The sequence below is a fragment of the Nerophis ophidion genome, linkage group LG01, assembly GCF_033978795.1.
Source record: "Nerophis ophidion isolate RoL-2023_Sa linkage group LG01, RoL_Noph_v1.0, whole genome shotgun sequence".
Lineage (NCBI taxonomy): Eukaryota > Metazoa > Chordata > Actinopteri > Syngnathiformes > Syngnathidae > Nerophis > Nerophis ophidion.
Window position 1 is genome coordinate 34,428,378 of NC_084611.1, and position 18,529 is coordinate 34,446,906.

The window sequence follows — 18,529 nt, forward strand, 5'->3', positions numbered from 1 at the left end:
CACACCCGTACTGTGTTATTTTTCTAAAAAACACGCCACATGCTGGGTATTGAACCCCAAATTTTACAACTTGACATTTCTCACACAGATTTGGACACCCCTGAGTTATTAACATCACATTGTCGGTTTTTTCATACATTTGTGTTCTTTTGGTAAAACTGACAAGAACATGTGTGAAAAATTTCCGCAAGATTGGTTGGAAAAACTTGACCGTCTTTATTGGCGCGCGGCTGGGAAAGGTCTGCGGTCAGATGAAACAAAAATTGAGCTGTTTGACCATAATACCCAGCAATGTTTGGAGGAGAAAAGGTGAGGCCTCTAATTCCAGGAACGCTATTCCTACCGGAATGCTATTCCTACCATCAAGCATGGTGGTGGTAGTATTACGCTTTGACATACATACATATATATAATCATAAATAAATATATATATATATATACATATATATACATATATATATATATATATATATATATATATGTATATATATGCATATATATACAGTGGGGCAAAAAAGTATTTAGTCAGCCACCGATTGTGCAAGTTCTCCCACTTAAAAATGATGACAGAGGTCTGTAATTTTCATCATAGGTACACTTCAACTGTGAGAGACAGAATGCGGAAAAAAAAAAGTAGGTATGGTGTTCTTGGGATGCAACTCAGTATTCTTCTTCCTCCAAACACGACGAGTTGAGTTTATACCAAAAAGTTCTATTTTGGTTTAATCTGACCACATGACATTCTCTTAATCCTCTGCTGTATCATCCATGTATCCATTTTGGTATAAACTCAACTCGTCGTGTTTGGAGGAAGAAGAATACTGAGTTGTATTCCAAGAACACCACACCTACTGTGAAGCATGGGGGTTTTGGAAACATCATGCTTTGGGGCTGTTTGTCTGCTAAGGGGACAGGACGATTGATCCGTGTTAAGGAAAGAATGAATGGGGCCATGTATCGTGAGATCTTGAGCCAAAACCTCCTTCCATCAGTGAGAGTTTTGAATGGTTGACCAAATACTTATTTTACACCATAATTTACAAATAAATTCTTTAAAATTCTTACAATGTGAATTCCTGGATTTTTTTTTCACATTCTGCCTCTCACAGTTGGAGTTTACCTATGATGAAAATTACAGACCTCTGTCATCATTTTAAGTGGGAGAACTTGCACAATTGGCGGATGACTAAATACTTTTTTGCCCCACTGTGTGTGTATATATATATATATATATATATACATATATATCCATCCATTTCTACCACTTATTCCCTTCGGGGTCACGGTATATATATATCCATCCATCCATCCATCCATCATCTTCCGCTTATCCGAGGTCGGGTCGCGGGGGCAACAGCCTAAGCAGGGAAACCCAGACTTCCCTCTCCCCAGCCACTTCGTCTAGCTCTTCCCGGGGGATCCCGAGGCGTTCCCAGGCCAGCCGGGAGACATAGTCTTCCCAACGTGTCCTGGGTCTTCCCCGTGGCCTCCTACCGGTTGGACGTGCCCTAAACACCTCCCTAGGGAGGCGTTCGGGTGGCATCCTGACCAGATGCCCGAACCACCTCATCTGGCTCCTCTCGATGTGGAGGAGCAGCGGCTTTACTTTGAGTTCCTCCCGGATGGCAGAGCTTCTCACCCTATCTCTAAGGGAGAGCCCCGCCACACGGCGGAGGAAACTCATTTCGGCCGCTTGTACCCGTGATCTTATCCTTTCGGTCATGACCCAAAGCTCATGACCATAGGTGAGGATGGGAACGTAGATCGACCGGTAAATTGAGAGCTTTGCCTTCCGGCTCAGCTCCTTCTTCACCACAACGGATCGGTACAACGTCCGCATTACTGAAGACGCCGCACCGATCCGCCTGTCGATCTCACGATCCACTCTTCCCCCACTCGTGAACAAGACTCCTAGGTACTTGAACTCCTCCACTTGGGGCAGGGTCTCCTCCCCAACCCGGAGATGGCACTCCACCCTTTTCCGGGCGAGAACCATGGACTCGGATTTGGAGGTGCTGATTCTCATTCCGGTCGCTTCACACTCGGCTGCGAACCGATCCAGCGAGAGCTGAAGATCCCGGTCAGATGAAGCCATCAGGACCACATCATCTGCAAAAAGCAGAGACCTAATCCTGCGGTTACCAAACCGGAACCCCTCAACGCCTTGACTGCGCCTAGAAATTCTGTCCATAAAAGTTATGAACAGAATCGGTGACAAAGGACAGCCTTGGCGGAGTCCAACCCTCACTGGAAATGTGTTCGACTTACTGCCGGCAATGCGAACCAAGCTCTGGCACTGATCGTACAGGGAACGGACCGCCACAATAAGACAGTCCGATACCCCATACTCTCTGAGCACTCCCCACAGGACTTCCCGAGGGACACGGTCGAATGCCTTCTCCAAGTCCACAAAGCACATGTAGACTGGTTGGGCAAACTCCCATGCACCCTCAAGAACCCTGCCGAGAGTATAGAGCTGGTCCACAGTTCCACGACCAGGACGAAAACCACACTGTTCCTCCTGAATCCGAGGTTCGACTATCCGACGTAGCCTCCTCTCCAGTACACCTGAATAAACCTTACCGGGAAGGCTGAGGAGTGTGATCCCACGATAGTTGGAACACACCCTCCGGTCCCCCTTCTTAAAGAGAGGAACCACCACCCCGGTCTGCCAATCCAGAGGTACCGCCCCCGATGTCCACGCGATGCTGCAAAGTCTTGTCAACCAAGACAGCCCCACAGCATCCAGAGCCTTAAGGAACTCCGGGCGGATCTTGTCCACCCCTGGGCCCTTGCCACCGAGGAGCTTTTTAACTACCTCAGCGACCTCAGCCCCAGAAATAGGAGAGTCCACCACAGATTCCCCAGGCACTGCTTCCTCATAGGAAGACGTGTTGGTGGGATTGAGGAGGTCTTCGAAGTATTCCTTCCACCTATCCACAACATCCGCAGTCGAGGTCAGCAGAACACCATCCGCACCATACACGGTGTTGATAGTGCACTGCTTCCCCTTCCTGAGGCGGCGGACGGTGGTCCAGAATCGCTTCGAAGCCGTCCGGAAGTCGTTTTCCATGGCTTCCCCGAACTCTTCCCATGTCCGAGTTTTTGCCTCCGCGACCGCTGAAGCTGCACACCGCTTGGCCTGTCGGTACCTGTCCACTGCCTCCGGAGTCCTATGAGCCAAAAGGACCCGATAGGACTCCTTCTTCAGCTTGACGGCATCCCTCACCGCTGGTGTCCACCAAGGGGTTTTAGGATTGCCGCCCCGACAGGCACCAACTACCTTGCGGCCACAGCTCCGATCTGCCGCCTCGACAATAGAGGTGCGGAACATGGTCCACTCGGACTCAATGTCCAGCACCTCCCTCGTGACATGTTCAAAGTTCTTCCGGAGGTGGGAATTAAAACTTTGTCTGACAGGAGACTCTGCCAGACGTTCCCAGCAGACCCTCACAATGCGTTTGGGCCTCCCAGGTCTGTCCGGCATCCTCTCCCACCATCGCAGCCAACTCACCACCAGGTGGTGATCGGTAGAAAGCTCCGCCCCTCTCTTCACCCGAGTGTCCAAAACATGAGGCCGCAAATCCGATGACACAACTACAAAGTCGATCATGGAACTGCGGCCTAGGGTGTCCTGGTGCCAAGTGCACATATGGACACCCTTATGTTTGAACATGGTGTTTGTTATCGACAAACTGTGACGAGCACAAAAGTCCAAAAACAAAACACCACTCGGGTTCAGATCCCGGCGGCCATTCTTCCCAATCACGCCTCTCCAGGTTTCACTGTCGTTGCCAACGTGAGCGTTGAAGTCTCCCAGTAGGACAAGGGAATCACCCGGGGGAGCACTTTCCAGTACTCCCTCGAGTGCTCCCAAAAAGGGTGGGTACTCTGAACTGCTGTTTGGTGCATAAGCACAAACAACAGTCAGGACCCGTCCCCCCACCCGAAGGCGGAGGGAGGCTACCCTTTCGTCCACCGGGTTGAACTCCAACGTACAGGCTTTGAGCCGGGGGGAAACAAGAATTGCCACCCCAGCCCGTCGCCTCTCACTGCCGGCAACGCCAGAGTGGAAGAGGGTCCAATCCCTCTCGAGAGAAGTGGTTCCAGAGCCCTTGCTGTGCGTCGAAGTGAGTCCAACTATATCCAGCCGGAATTTCTCGACTTCGCGCACTAGCTCAGGCTCCTTCCCCCCCAGTGACGTGACGTTCCACGTCCCAAGAGCTAGCTTCTGTAGCCGAGGATCGGACCGCCAAGTGCCCTGCCTTCGGCTGTCGCCCAGCTCACAATGCACCCGACCTCTATGGCCCCTGCTATGGGTGGTGAGCCCATTGGAGGGGTGACCCACGTTGCCTCTTCGGGCTGTGCCCGGCCGGGCCCCATGGGAACAGGCCCGGCCACCAGGCGCTCGCCATCGTGCCCCACTTCCGGGCCTGGCTCCAGAGGGGGGCCCCGGTGACCCGCGTCCGGGCGAGGGAAATCTGGGTCCATGGTTTTTCATCTTCATAAAGGTCTTCGAGCTGCTCTTTGTCTGATCCCTCACCTAGAACCTGTTTGCCTTGGGAGACCCTACCAGGGGGCTTTATGCCCCCGGACAACATAGCTCCTAGGATCATTGGGACACGCAAACTCCTCTACCACGATAAGGTTGCAGCTCAGATATATATATATACTGTATATCCATCCATTTCTACCGCTTATTATGTATATCCATCCATTTTCTACCGCTTATTCATTTCGGGGTCCCGGGATGGATATATATATATATATATATATATATATATATACATATATATATATATATACATATATATATATATACATACATATGTATATATATATATATATACATATATATATATATATATATATACATACATACATATATATATATATATATATATATATACATACATACACACACATATAGGAACGGCATGGCGCAGTGGCAGAGTGGCCGTGCGCAACCCGAGGGTCACAGGTTCAAATCCCGCCTAGTACCAACCTCGTCACGTCCGTTGTGTCCTGAGCAAGACACTTCACCCTTGCTCCTGATGGGTGCTGGTTAGCGCCTTGCATGGCAGCTCCCTCCATCAGTGTGTGAATGTGTGTGTGAATGGGTAAATGTGGAAGTAGTGTCAAAGCGCTTTGAGTACCTTGAAGGTAGAAAAGCGCTATACAAATACAACCCGTTTATATAACATTACACACAGTTTGAACAGTAACACTGAATATAGGAAAATAAAACACTGTACGTTATACAAGTCCTTTATTTATTCCGAGTACCACTAGCGGTACACGTACCACAGTTTGAGAATGACTGGTCGAATGATTACAAATCTTTGTCTTCCAGAAAATTTAGACCACAACCAATAAGGGGCGCCATAACAATAATTTAGTCATGTGGAAAAAGTGAGGACCAACGTTTCATTTAATGCAAATTCAAGTTTGCATGGATGCCACCGAATGTGTTTATTCTATTATGAGTAAACATAAGTAAAACAAAAGACACATGGATATGTGTGCGTAATGTTTTTATTATTTACCACAGATGCAGTATTTGCTGCCAAGCTCGGTTCCTCACGTTATTCAAACATGGCTAACCAATCAACATTCGCATATCCGCCCGCTTATACATCTTGCTTGCAAATATTTATAGTCATGTACATTTTTTACCTACACTTGATGTCTCTACAAAGCATAAAAAAAATAAATGGCATTTCATGTTACATTATGTATATGCATGTGTGGCGTGGGAGGGGTCCAAACAACGACCCCCACTGCAGGCAGCTATTGAGGCCGAGTAACAGGCTCCATATGCTCCGTAAGCGACCGAGGGAACTGATGCATCCGTGGATTTTCTTTCTCTGAGAAATGCATTAGAATCCTGATTGCAAGAACAAAAACGTGTGTTTTCAACTTTTCAGTTTGTCTGTTTTTCTAAAAAAAAATGGGTTGAGGAAAAAATTTATGAAAAAAAGCATTGCTGAGGGACATTATCATTCAATCAATCAATCAATGTTTACTTATACAGCCCTAAATCAGAAGTGTCTCAAAGGGCTGCACAAGCCACAACGACATCCTCGGCTCAGATCCCACATCAGGGCAAGGAAAAACTCAACCCAATGGTACAATGAGAAACCTCGGAGGGGACCGAAGATGTGGGGATCCCCACCCCTGGGCGTCTGGTGCAATGGACGTAGAGTTGATAAAACATAATAGTGAGAGTCTAGTCCATAGTGGATCTGGCCTAATAGTGAGAGTCCAGTCCATAGTGGATCTAACATAATAGTGAGAGTCCAGTCCATAGTGGATCTAGCATAATAGTGAGAGTCCAGTCCATAGTGGATCTAACATAATAGTGAGAGTCCAGTCCATAGTGGATCTAACATAATAGTGAGAGTCCAGTCCATAGTGGATCTAGCATAATAGTGAGAGTCTAGTCCATAGTGGATCTAGCATAATAGTGAGAGTCCAGTCCATTGTGGATCTAGCATAATAGTGAGAGTCCAGTCCATAGTGGATCTAACATAATAGTCAAAGTCCAGTCCATAGTGGATCTAGCATAATAGTGAGAGTCCAGTCCATAGTGGATCTAACATAATAGTGAGAGTTCAGTCCATAGTGGATCTAGCATAATATTGGGAGAGTCCAGTCCATAGCGGATCTAACATAATAGTGAGAGTCCAGTCCATAGTGGATCTAACATAATAGTGAGAGTCCAGTCCATAGTGGATCTAGCATAATATTGTGATAGTCCAGTACATAGTGGATCTAACATAATAGGGAGAGTCCAGTCCATAGTGGATCTAGCATAATAGTGAGAGTCCAGTCCATAGTGGAGCTAGCGTAATAGTGAAAGTCCAGTCCATAGTGGATCTGGAATAATATTGTAAGAGTCCAGTCCCTAGTGGATCTAACATAATAGTGATAGTCCAGTCCATAGTGGATCTCACATAAAATTGTGAGAGTCCAGTCCCTAGTGGATCTAACATAATAGTGAGAGTCCAGTCTATAGTGGATCTAGCATAAAATTGTGAGAGTCCAGTCCATAGTGGATCTAACATAAAATAGTGGGAGTCCAGTCCATAGTGGGTCTAACATAATATTGTAAAAGGCCAATCCATAGTGGATCTAACATAAAATAGTGGGAGTCCAGTCCATAGTGGGTCTAACATAATATTGTAAAAGGCCAGTCCATAGTGGATCCAACATAAAATAGTGGGATTCCAGTCCATAGTGGGGCCAGCAGGAGACCATCCCGAGCGGAGACATTAGAACAACAATCTACGAGGCACAAGTGTGGCGAAGGAATACTTCTCCATAATGAAGCGGTCTCCAGGCTTTAGAAGACAAATCTAAAGAAGTCCATTAGAATTGGTCCGGGCTCCCGTTAAAGCAGCGCTGCATTTGAAAGCCAGAATCATGCAGATGCAGAAAATTGTGTGTTTATTCAATAGGGCTGGGCGATTTAGCGATATATCGCGGGTTTGTCTCTGTGTGATATAGAAAATGACTATATGGTGATATTCGAGTATACGTTCTCACGCAGTTGCTTTTAGCTGCGGGCATTACACTGCATGCGTTTCCCACTCTTTCTTGTCTCTCCTTCACACAGAGACTTAAACCAGTGCACCTTCTTACATACGTCACGAGTGCAACGTCACACGCTCCCGCGGAGCAGAGAGGTAGCGACATGGTAACGTTAGCTATGATGCTAACGGTGAGGTGCGAGTGGTAATACAAAAGAGAGAAGGTGCCAATCTGGTAACAAATGAAGGAAGAATAAATTCCCAAGGAAGGGGTCCATCGTTTGGCGGTGGTTTGGCTTCAAGCGGGAAGATGTTGAACAATTATGCGGCAAAGTCGTTGCTACAAATTAGCAGTGCTGCTACTTTTTGGAGCAATGCTTTTGTCTCATTTGAAAAGTCAACCGCGAGAAAATGAAGAGTGCTTGAAACACGGCATGTCAACATCTCTGTTCGATGAAACACCCACAAAATGCTGAAGCAACTATTTCCAGATCAACACCGTATGAAAACAAAAGTCAACAACAAAAGGAGATAACGTCCGCAGGAACCTTCCACATAGCGAAGGACATACACTATTTTGATCTCCTATTATTTAACTCATTTTCAATTGATAACTTATCGAAATATCTTGTGACATCATGCACAAAAGTGCACTTTATTTGTTCTAAACTATTGCAGTGGCTCTGTACAAAAAGTGCACTTTAATTCAGTTTTGTTTTGATATGTCATCTTAGTGACATCATGCACAAAATTATAATTCACTATAAATATAATTCACTCTAATAGCTTGTTTTAAAATGTCTCTGACAATCTTGCACTTTCTGTTTTGAAATGACATGAACGTTTATGCCACTGCTTAATAACTACAGTTTTGGTCAAATGACTTAGTTGTGATTTCCCTCTCTGCATGAAAGTTTTATATAAGCATATATTAAAGCAGTATGAACGAGAATGTTTTAATGTAGACACACAGAATCATCATACTGCTGTGATTATATGCATCAAGTGTTCATTCAAGGCAAAATATGGCAATATATATTGTGTATCGTTACATGGCCTAAAAATATCAAGATATTAATAAAAGGCCATATCGCCTTCAGTTTTGTTGTTGGGTCTGACAGCCAGCTAAAACAAACCATTCCCGGGTGACACTTGCACTCCAAAGAGGCCAGGGAAAAACTGTAACGCGGTATAAGCGATGAGAATAATAGTAAAAGACGCGTTGTTATTGTTCTCTCGTTATAAGGAGTTGGGAGCGTGTGACGTCACTGCCCGCCAGTTTCCCTTAATAATGGATGTTGCCAATGATTTATTCATCCTGCTGCTCCACTCTCAGTGATCCCTCCTCCTCCACCTCTCTGCCTGGGCTTAGAAGGCAGAAGTCTCCCCTTGGTGTTTACCCAAGGTGCGAGGGTGTTGTTCCAACAACCTTTGATTTACAAGATGAGGTCCATCATGGCTTAATCCACAACATGTTTGTTTATCCTTCACGGGGGACGGCATGGCGCGGTTGGGAGCGTGGCTGTGCCAGCAACCTGAGGGTTCCTGGTTCAATCCCCACCTTCTACCATCCTAGTCACGTCCGTTGTGTCCTTGAGAAAGACACTTCACCCGTGCTCCTGATGTGCCCTGGTTAGCGCCTTGCATGGCAGCACACAGTGTGTGAATGAGTGAATGTGGAAATAGTGTCAAAGCGCTTTAAGTTCCTTAAAAAAGGTAGAAAAGCACTATATATAATAAGTATAACCCATTTACCATTTAGTTGATCCAATTCACTTCCTAAAATTAGGGGGCTGGGGGTGGCTGGTGGTAGTGACAAAAGGTTATTTAGCATAAAATAGCAAGGGCCCTACAGTTGAACCCTGAGGAACACCTGTGACAGGAGTGGTTGGAAACTGAAAATCACGTCGCATTGAACGCATCAGCAGAAATGAGACTGCGAGTGAGAATGAGGGTTTTCGGCCTGTTGGTCAGGTTAAGGATACAAATTGGCAACATTCGCATTTAAAAACACGGGCAGTGTAACATTTCTAGTTGACGTAGCGTTAATAAAAAAATAAACTGGTATTACGCTTGAGAGATTTTTCACGCTGGCTCACATATTTTTTTCCCTCTGTGTGATGTCCGACAATTGGCGTTACAAATCTTACAAAAAATGTGTCTGACTTCCCTATTAAGAATAATAGGCCTCCCATTTGTCAAGATATTCATACAAATTTGGGCTTTATATGTCTTCATGTGCTGCGATGAGGTGGCGACTTGTCCAGGGTGTACCCGCCTTCCGCCCGATTGTAGCAGAGATAGGTACCAGCGCCCCCCGCGACCCCAAAGGGAATAAGCGGTAGGAAATAGATGGACGGATGGATGTCTTCATGTGCATCCTCCTCTACAACGCTGTCCATTTGTCATCATTGTCACCTGTGCAGTGGTGTGCTTTTATTTTGAACAGCAATGTTTATCAAGTGGTGCCTTAGCGGGGGGCACGTGTGACCCCGGGGAACATGCTTTATTAGTATCATGTCGTTCGTGTCGCTCTTAAAACCCCATTACGAATAGCTACGCACTACAAAACGTTGTCATTGTAGCTATAAATTTTAACGTCCTCATTTTGATTTTAAAAAACTGCACAAATTGTATAATTCATTTTCTACCACTTGTCCCTTTTGGGGTGGCGGGGGATGCTGGAGCCTATCTTAGCTGCATTTGGGCGGAAGGCGGAGTCCACCCTGGACAAGTCGCCACTTCATCGCAGGGCCAACACAGATAGATGGACGACATTCACACTGACATTCACACACTAGTTTCCTTTCAGGATTATGTTTCAGGTTCAATCCAAATTTTCTTCTTCTATTGGCAGATAATTTTGCTTAGTTCAAGTAAAATACCCTTAATTTTTGTATATATATATATATATATTTTTTTTTTTTTCTTGTCTTTGAACACTGACTTTTGCAGTGTGGTTTAAAGTATTGTGCCTGTTAAGAAGAGAGGATGGGTCAAATGCAGACTACATTTCGCTGTACATGTACATGCGACAATAAAGATCATCTTTTTCTTTATTGCTAATAAGGATACAATGAATTGATTAACGTGGACCCCGACTGAAACAAGTTGAAAAACGTATTCGGGCGTTACCATTTAGTGGTCAATTGTACGGAATATGTACCGTACTGTGCATAAGTTTCAATCAATCAGGTGGACTTATAATAGACAAATATTATTCATAGTCATGGCAGAGAGTGGTGTGAGGCGCGGAAGGTTTTTTTGCTTCTTAAGGCGGGAGGCGTAACAAAATAATTGAGAAGCACTGCTTCAGCTGGAGTTTATGGGAACAGGAAGATGCTGGGACAGAAGGACAAAACTACTTGAGTTTAACGGGGAAACGGTACGGTTGACAGGTAAAAGACTGAGAAGACGATACAGTGTAAGGCACAGCTAAGTTAAAGTAAGCTAGAATGATGCAGCGATGACGACCAGTGAGCCAGCAGTGGTTTACGTCACCCAATGAAGAACCCCAACTGACCAAGCACTAGAACTAACAATAGCGTGGTTGTTTGTCCAGTTATGTATTCGTCACACTAGATGCTAACACTACCTCCGATTGAAAATATTTTGGTTCATTATGTTCTGTGTAAAAAGGCAAAGGTGAATAAATGCTGGATCTTTCATTGACAGCCATTTTGCAGGATCTTTCTTTAAAAAGGGGCTTACGATTCACTTGCTGAAAAAGGCTTTGGGAAGGATTACACACCAATGATAGGAAAACCAAGACGTTGCAACTAGAGCCTGAGGTGAAAGATGGCTATCAAGTGAATCTATTAAATAGTTACTGTCGGCAATGGTGAATCTGTCTGAGCCAGGCCAGCTCACGGGATCAAAAAGAGAAATTCCCTAAGGGACGTTTTATTCCCGTTTGCTCCTAGAAGATGTTTTCTTTTGTTTCCTGCAGGTGTTGTAGAACAATCTTCCAGAAGACCAAAGAGTCCCTTCAGGTGGTTTTCTACTAATCTCCTTTGGGTGCAGCACCACCTGATCATACCTCCTCATTAGCAAACACAGATGGTGGTAGAAGGAGGGTTGAGATGAAATCTGCCGGGCAGGAATTAACCTTTTTGAGAGTGGTAAGCTTTGAAAAGGTCAATAAAAGCACTGAAAGGGTGTTAGTGATTATGAACCGTCTGTCCTTAGAAGGTGCTGTGCTTCCAAGGACAACATGACTGGTCTATACTTCCATCCCTCCATCCATTTTCTATTGCTTGTCCCTTTTGGGGTGGCGGGGGGTGCTGGAGCCTACCTCAGCTGCATTCGGGCGGAAGGCAGCGTACACCCTGAACAAGTCGCCACCTCTTCACAGGGTGGTTTAAACTTTTTTCCACATTTTCCGTCAGAATAAAGATCGGTCCCCTTCAAATGCATGATTAGGTCTTGTGTGCATAAGAAGCTGTTGTCCATGAGGGTGCTGCTAAAAGGTTTCATGTCCATCTGACATAACACTGTTAACTATAAATCAGCCAAAACACATCCTTAAACATTGCTGCACCACATCCACAGGTTTTCTTTCAATTCATAATCATGACGGAGACAATTTGGCACCTGTTATTTCTTCAGGTCTCTGGTGATTTTGTCCTGGCACATATTTTTTGTTCATTTTTTTTTTTTTTTTCACCAAAAGGCATCTTTATGTAAAGGAAAGGCCACTTTCCAGAGTTACTAGCTGGACACTCCTGTTGTCCTCAAATAAAAAGGAGGCCACCTAGGTTAAAAAAAAAAAAAAAAAAAAAGACTCCTTAGACGTGTGTTTACTGAACATGCTGGTTGGTTGTCCTGTCAGTGCTGTCCGCTGCAGCCGCCGCTACTGTCCCTCCATGTCTGCTGCAGCTGGCGGAGGTGCTCAAAGGCCCTCTGGGTGATGTTGAGAGCCGGGTGGACCTTCCTCAGGCTGGGCTCTCCGATCAGAGACAAACCGCACAGGCCCAAGTAGGCGTGCAGAGGGTCTGGCGGTGGACAAGGATGAATAAAAAAAAAGAGTGACTGCGTGAAAAGGGGTGAATGTAGGTCAGAGATGGTAATCATGTGTCTGAACATAAAGCATCTGCACGTGTCAGGTCAGTACACACTCAGCGAAGACACCACAATGCGTGTCACCTCACGTCCCATTTACTCAATTAAACAAGCATCTGACCCTGCCATGACACATCCCTTCTCTTTGTGTTGCTCCTTCAAACAGATAATGAATAATTCAAAGGAAATAGTCCCATAACCCTTGCCTGTCCTCGGGGATCGGCATAAAAGCTGCACAGACCAGTAAATGGACCAGTAATTGAATTATAATGAAATTATAGACGATTGGAAGCCTGCATTAGAATCAATCAAAGCACAGCCCGCTGGATTTATAGTGACTCAATCATGTGAGATGTATGTGTGTGTAGTGGACCTGCAACCGTCACTGGAGCTATAAAACATCCAAGGTTACTGACAATCAGATAACATACATAAAAAGGCTGTTAAATCAGAAGGCTTGCGTTAAAGACCTACTGAAACCCACTACTACCGACCACGCAGTCTGATGGTTTCTATATCAATGATGAAATCTTAACATTGCAACACATGCCAATACGGTTTAGTTTACTAAATTACAATTTTAAATGTCCCGCAGAGTTTCTTGTTGAAAACATCGCGGAATGACGACGCATATAATGACGCGTTTTTGTGACGTTTCGGATTGTAGCGGACATATTAGCCCAGCACCATGAAAGGCTAAAAGTAGTCTCTTTTCATCGCATAATTACACAGTAATTTGGACCCCGAAACACAGCCGGTGTTTCTTTGTTTGTTGTGAAGCTTGAACACAGAGCGGTCAAACAAACATGTTTCTCTACGTCAACCAGCAAGTTTTTGGATGGGAAAATTGTGATTTTAAGTCGGCTCTTACCGGAGACTTGAGTAGATTATGCGACCTCCTCCTGTAGCTGTCAAAAAGGCAGCTGTGATCTTGGCTCCTGCATTGGCTTCTTTCAGAGACACTGGCGTTCATCGCAGCCCTCCGACTTTCAGGTAAGTAATCTCACTAAAACACTATTAACACAATAAGCAGATAAGGGATTTTCCAGAATTATCCTATTAAATGTGTCTAATTACATCTGAATCGCTCACACTACCGTCACCTTTTTTTTTTTAGTGCTTCACTCTAACTTTCCTCATCCACACATCTTTCATCCACGCTCAAATTAATGGGGAACTCGTCGCTTTCTCGGTCCGAACTGCACTTGCTGCTGGTGGCTATGATTATAAACAATGTGAGGAGCCCTACAACCAGTGACGTCACGCGCACATCGTCTACTACTTCCGGTACAGGCAAGGCTTTTTTATTAGCGACCAAAAGTTGCGAACTTTTTCGTCGATGTTCTCTACTAAATCCTTTCAGCAAAAATATGGCAATATCGCGAAATGATCAAGTATGACACATAGAATGGACTTGCTATCCCCGTTTAAATAAGAAAATCTCACTTCAGTAGGCCTTTAATATGTATATCTTCATTCCAGTGATTATGTTAGTTGGCATAACATGGAGATTTTAAAGTCTGGTCACTTTTAAAAGGTCCTCGCTTATTAGGGCTGCACCTATCGATTACTTTAGTAATCATGTAATTACAGCTGCAGGATTTTGAGAAAAAAACTATTTGCGATTTTTCTCTTCAAAACTGCGACTGCAATTCGATGTGATTTTTTTAATTTTACACATGAATTTGCAAAAATAACGATTGAAGGAAGACATATTGTTGTCTCAAGGTGCTTTTTTCCGGGGGTTCTCAACCTTTTTGACCTTAGGAACCAATTGTTCCACAACAGAGGGCCCCACAAAATTTTTTAGTGAATTAGTAATCTTACTTTTGATTTTAATCGTATTCAGTAATTACATCTAACCCCACTTAAAAGGTGCCATATGTAATAATTTCATGTCAAGTCATCATTAAATGGCCCTGATATGTCCATCCATCCATTTTTCTACCGCTAGTCCCTAAAATATCCCTAAAATGCATTAATGAATCATGTTCTTTTCAAATACCTTTATAACTGACGGTAGTTCACCCAGGATATGCTTTTTTCAAAACTAGCTTTACAGCCCCGAAATATTGTTGTTTTTTTTCATGTCGATGCCTTGCTCTCCACCGTTTGACAATCTAAAAAGTCTGTGAGTTTCTCACATCCAGGTTGCCAGTTATGCACCGCCCTCTTTGTCGAGCTACTACCACTGGTAAAGTTACTAAACATGTTAGACCTTACTAAATCTAAATGGCGTCGTTACAATCCTCAACTTATTCAACACAAAGCCAGGAACGAATCGAGGATTTGTATTGGAATTCCTTTGAAAGACAGAGACAATTGAAGGCAAAGAAGATTTTTTAATCTAAAGCCAAACTTGCTAATTTCCTCTTTGATTGGTAAGTAAGGCATTTACGTTTTCTTATTAATTGTAATAAATGGAAATGGACCCATGTATATGTGTGTATATATATATATATATATATATATCCATCCATATATATCCATCCATATATATATATATATTTATATCCATCCATTTTCGACCGCTTGTCCCTTTGTTTGGTCGCGAGCCTATCTCAGCTGCATTCGGGCGGAAGGCAGTGTACACCCTGGACAAGTCACCACCTCATCACAGGGCCAACACAGATAGACAGACAACATTCACACTCACATTCAGAAACTAGGGCCAATTTTAGTGTTACCAATCAACCTATCCCCAGGTGCATGTCTTTGGAGGTGGGAAAAAGCCGGAGTACCCGGAGGGAACCCACGCAGTCACGGGGAGAACATGCAAACTTCACACAAAAAGATCCCGAGGCCGGGATTGAACTCAGGACTACTCAGAACCCTCGTATTGTGAGGCACATGCACTAACCCCTGTTCTACCATGTATATAATATATATATTTATGTATACATACATAAGGACACACACATAAATATGAAAAAAATATAACAAATACGATTTTAATATAAAATTAATGAGTATACAGTGTGTATGGAAAGTATTCAGGACACACACAATAATAAACATATTTATGTGTATGGAAAGTATTCAGACCCCTTTAAATGTTGCCCTTTGCTTCATTGCAGCAATTTGCTACTATCACAAACATTGTACACTCAGCAACCCATCCTGAAGGAAAAAAAAAAAAAAAACTTAAATTGCTTGTAAATGTATTAAAAGTAAAAACATAAAAAAATCACATAAGTATGCAGACCCATTGCTCAATACTTCGTTGATGCACCTTTGTCAGAAATTCCAGTCTAAAGTATTGTTAAATTTGATGCCACAAGCGTGGCACACCTGTCTTTGGCACTTCTGTCCATTCATCTTTGCACTAATTCTCAAGCTCCATCAGATTAGATGGGAAAGCGTTGGTTTTCATCCAGAATGTCTCTGCATTCCGTACATAAGGACAACCATCCATGCAGCAATTCACCAATCAGGCCTGTATGGTATAGTGGCAAGACAGAAGCAATTTTGCAGTAGAAAGCACGTGGGAGCCCACCTGGAGTTTGCCAAAATGCACGTGAAAGAGTCACAGACTATGACAACCAATATTCACTGGTCTGACGAGTCAAAGCTCGAACTCTTTGGCGTCAATGCCAAGCATCATGTTTGGAGGAAACCAGGCACTGCTCATCACCAAGCCAATACCACCGAAGCTTCCCATCCAACCTGATTGAGAAGAGCTGCAAAGAGGTATGGTCGAAACTGTCCAACGATAGGTGTGCCAAGAGGGTTTGCATCGTATTCAAAAAGGCTTGAGGCTGTGAGTCTTGCCAAAGGTGCATCAAAAAAGTACTTAGCAAAAGCTGTTAATACTTATGTGCATATGATTTCTAAGTTCATTTTTTAATAAATTTGCAAAAAGCTAATTTTTCACATTGTCATTATGTGGCATTGTGTGTAGAATTTTAAGGACAAGAACAAAAGTATTCCATTTTGGAATTAGGAAGTAACATAACAACATGTGGATGAAAAGTAAAGCGCTGTGAATACTTCCGAGATATGCAGTACCTAAATAAACTTTTATTTTATTGCTTTTTGCTACTCTTAAACATGAAGAATGATTTCTGGTAATGTGCTGGATCCTTTGTAAATGTCAGCTCCAGTTGACAGGTGCATACATTTCACCACAAGGTCTGTCATTTTCACTTTTGAATGATTGCAAAATCTGGTCCACTTTGTCGTCGTCGTTTTTCCAAGCCATCTCTTGCCATCGGCCAGCCATCTCCACCCCCCACATACAGGCCACTGCGTTAGCAGCACAAGTTAAGTTAAGTAAGTTAAAGTTAAAGTACCAATGATTGTCATACACACACTAGGTGTGGTGAAATTTGTCCTATGCATTTGACCCATTTACTTGTTCATACCAAAGACTCGGCCGGGGTTTGAACTCACAACCAACCGATCTCAGGGTGGACACTCTAACCACTAGGCCACTGAGTAATAAGCCGCATCATCAATAGGTACAATGCACTCGTGTGCACTGCGCAATACAATGTCTGCGTATTATACTAATTAAAGAACTCATCGAAGATACAAAATGCAAACCGATGCTTTTTTGTTTTAATCAATAAATCGCTGCAGCCCTACCGTTGACACAATACGTTTTTATGACGTTTTAACAGTAATGTGTCCCTAGTGTGTGAAGGGGAATGTTGCCTGTCTATCTGTGTTGGCCCTGCTATGAAATGGCGACTTGTTCAAGGTGTACCCCGCTTTCCGCCCGAATAAAGCTGAGATAGGCTCCAGTGCCCCCCGCGAACCCGAAGGTAATAAGCGGCAGGAAATGGATGGGTGTCCTATAAGCTGATTTATGACATTAGAAAAAAAATAATTTTCTTCACTTGACTGGTCCACTTATGAGAGAAAGGTCCCTTTTGAACATGGGGCTTTTTCATGACATCATTTAAGAAAAACATCTGAGTCAACTCAGAGCCGCTCCTAGCTAGACGACGCCCACCACTTCACTTGAGACAGCTTTGTACAAAAAAGCTTTGCTACACATCTGAGAAAGGGAATAATCAGCTATGAATATGAGATATCATTATGATCATTGTGTTTTTCTTTAGCAAACAGGCTAAACTAGCCTTGCTAGCTAGTGTTGCTAACGTTTGTGTCCTCCTGTCCCACTCTTTAATGCTATTGTATGTGATTTATGGCCACAGTTTGTACATAGTGTAACTATAATAGCATTTCTTGGACACCCTTTGTTGAAGACAAATGTGGTCACACTGCGCTCATTAGCATTAAAGCTACAGACACACACATTGCTATGCGCCTGGTAGGGTCTACTTTAATGCACTTTTACAGTCTAAAATGGCAGCATTAAGTACACAACACACTTTCAATACACAATCGTCTGAAACTTCAAAAAATATTGTTACATTAATAGGGGACCTTTCTTTGATATACCTAGAGAACAAATTGTTCTATCCAAAAATGTTAGTTACTGGCAGACATTGCACTCTTTTAGAGATATGTTTATAATATACAGAAAATAAAACTAAAGTATTTTACTATCGCATATTTTGATCACAAAGAGCAAAGACCACACTACAGTGGTCAGATATGGATTGCAGTATAAAGGATCGACTGCCAGCCAAATAGTCCGGCAAAATAAAAGGCTTAGCGTAATCTCTCAGCCCATCCCTAAAATAATAAAGTCTTACAGCTGGACAATTGCAATTTTAGTTTTTTTATAATGCTTTTATAATGCCTTTTGTGGCAAGGAATCTTTAGCTTTCCAACTTCTTCGTCTTTATGTGAACGCACACAACCACAGCAAGCTCAATGTTCTCTATCCATCCAACTTTTATCTTTTTTCAACCCCTCTTTTGTTCGACCATATGTATGAGGTTTGCTTCAAATAGAGCTGACCGCTTTGCCTCATCGCTTTGTCTTTGTAACGTGAGCACTTCCATCCCCTCATCAATTACACA

The 18,529-nt window shown here is 43.5% G+C and overlaps 1 protein-coding gene across 1 annotated transcript in view; it reads right to left on the reverse strand.

Moving 5' to 3' along the window:
• Positions 1–5,517: 5,517 nt before the first annotated feature.
• The window catches only part of pggt1b (protein geranylgeranyltransferase type I, beta subunit), a 36,036-nt gene continuing 23,024 nt past the window's right edge, over positions 5,518–18,529 (reverse strand). Inside the window, exon 9 of the mRNA XM_061901205.1 lies at positions 5,518–12,526. Coding sequence (XP_061757189.1) covers positions 12,360–12,526 — 167 coding nt within the window. The 3' untranslated portion in view covers positions 5,518–12,359. The remainder of the gene's footprint in view (positions 12,527–18,529) is intronic.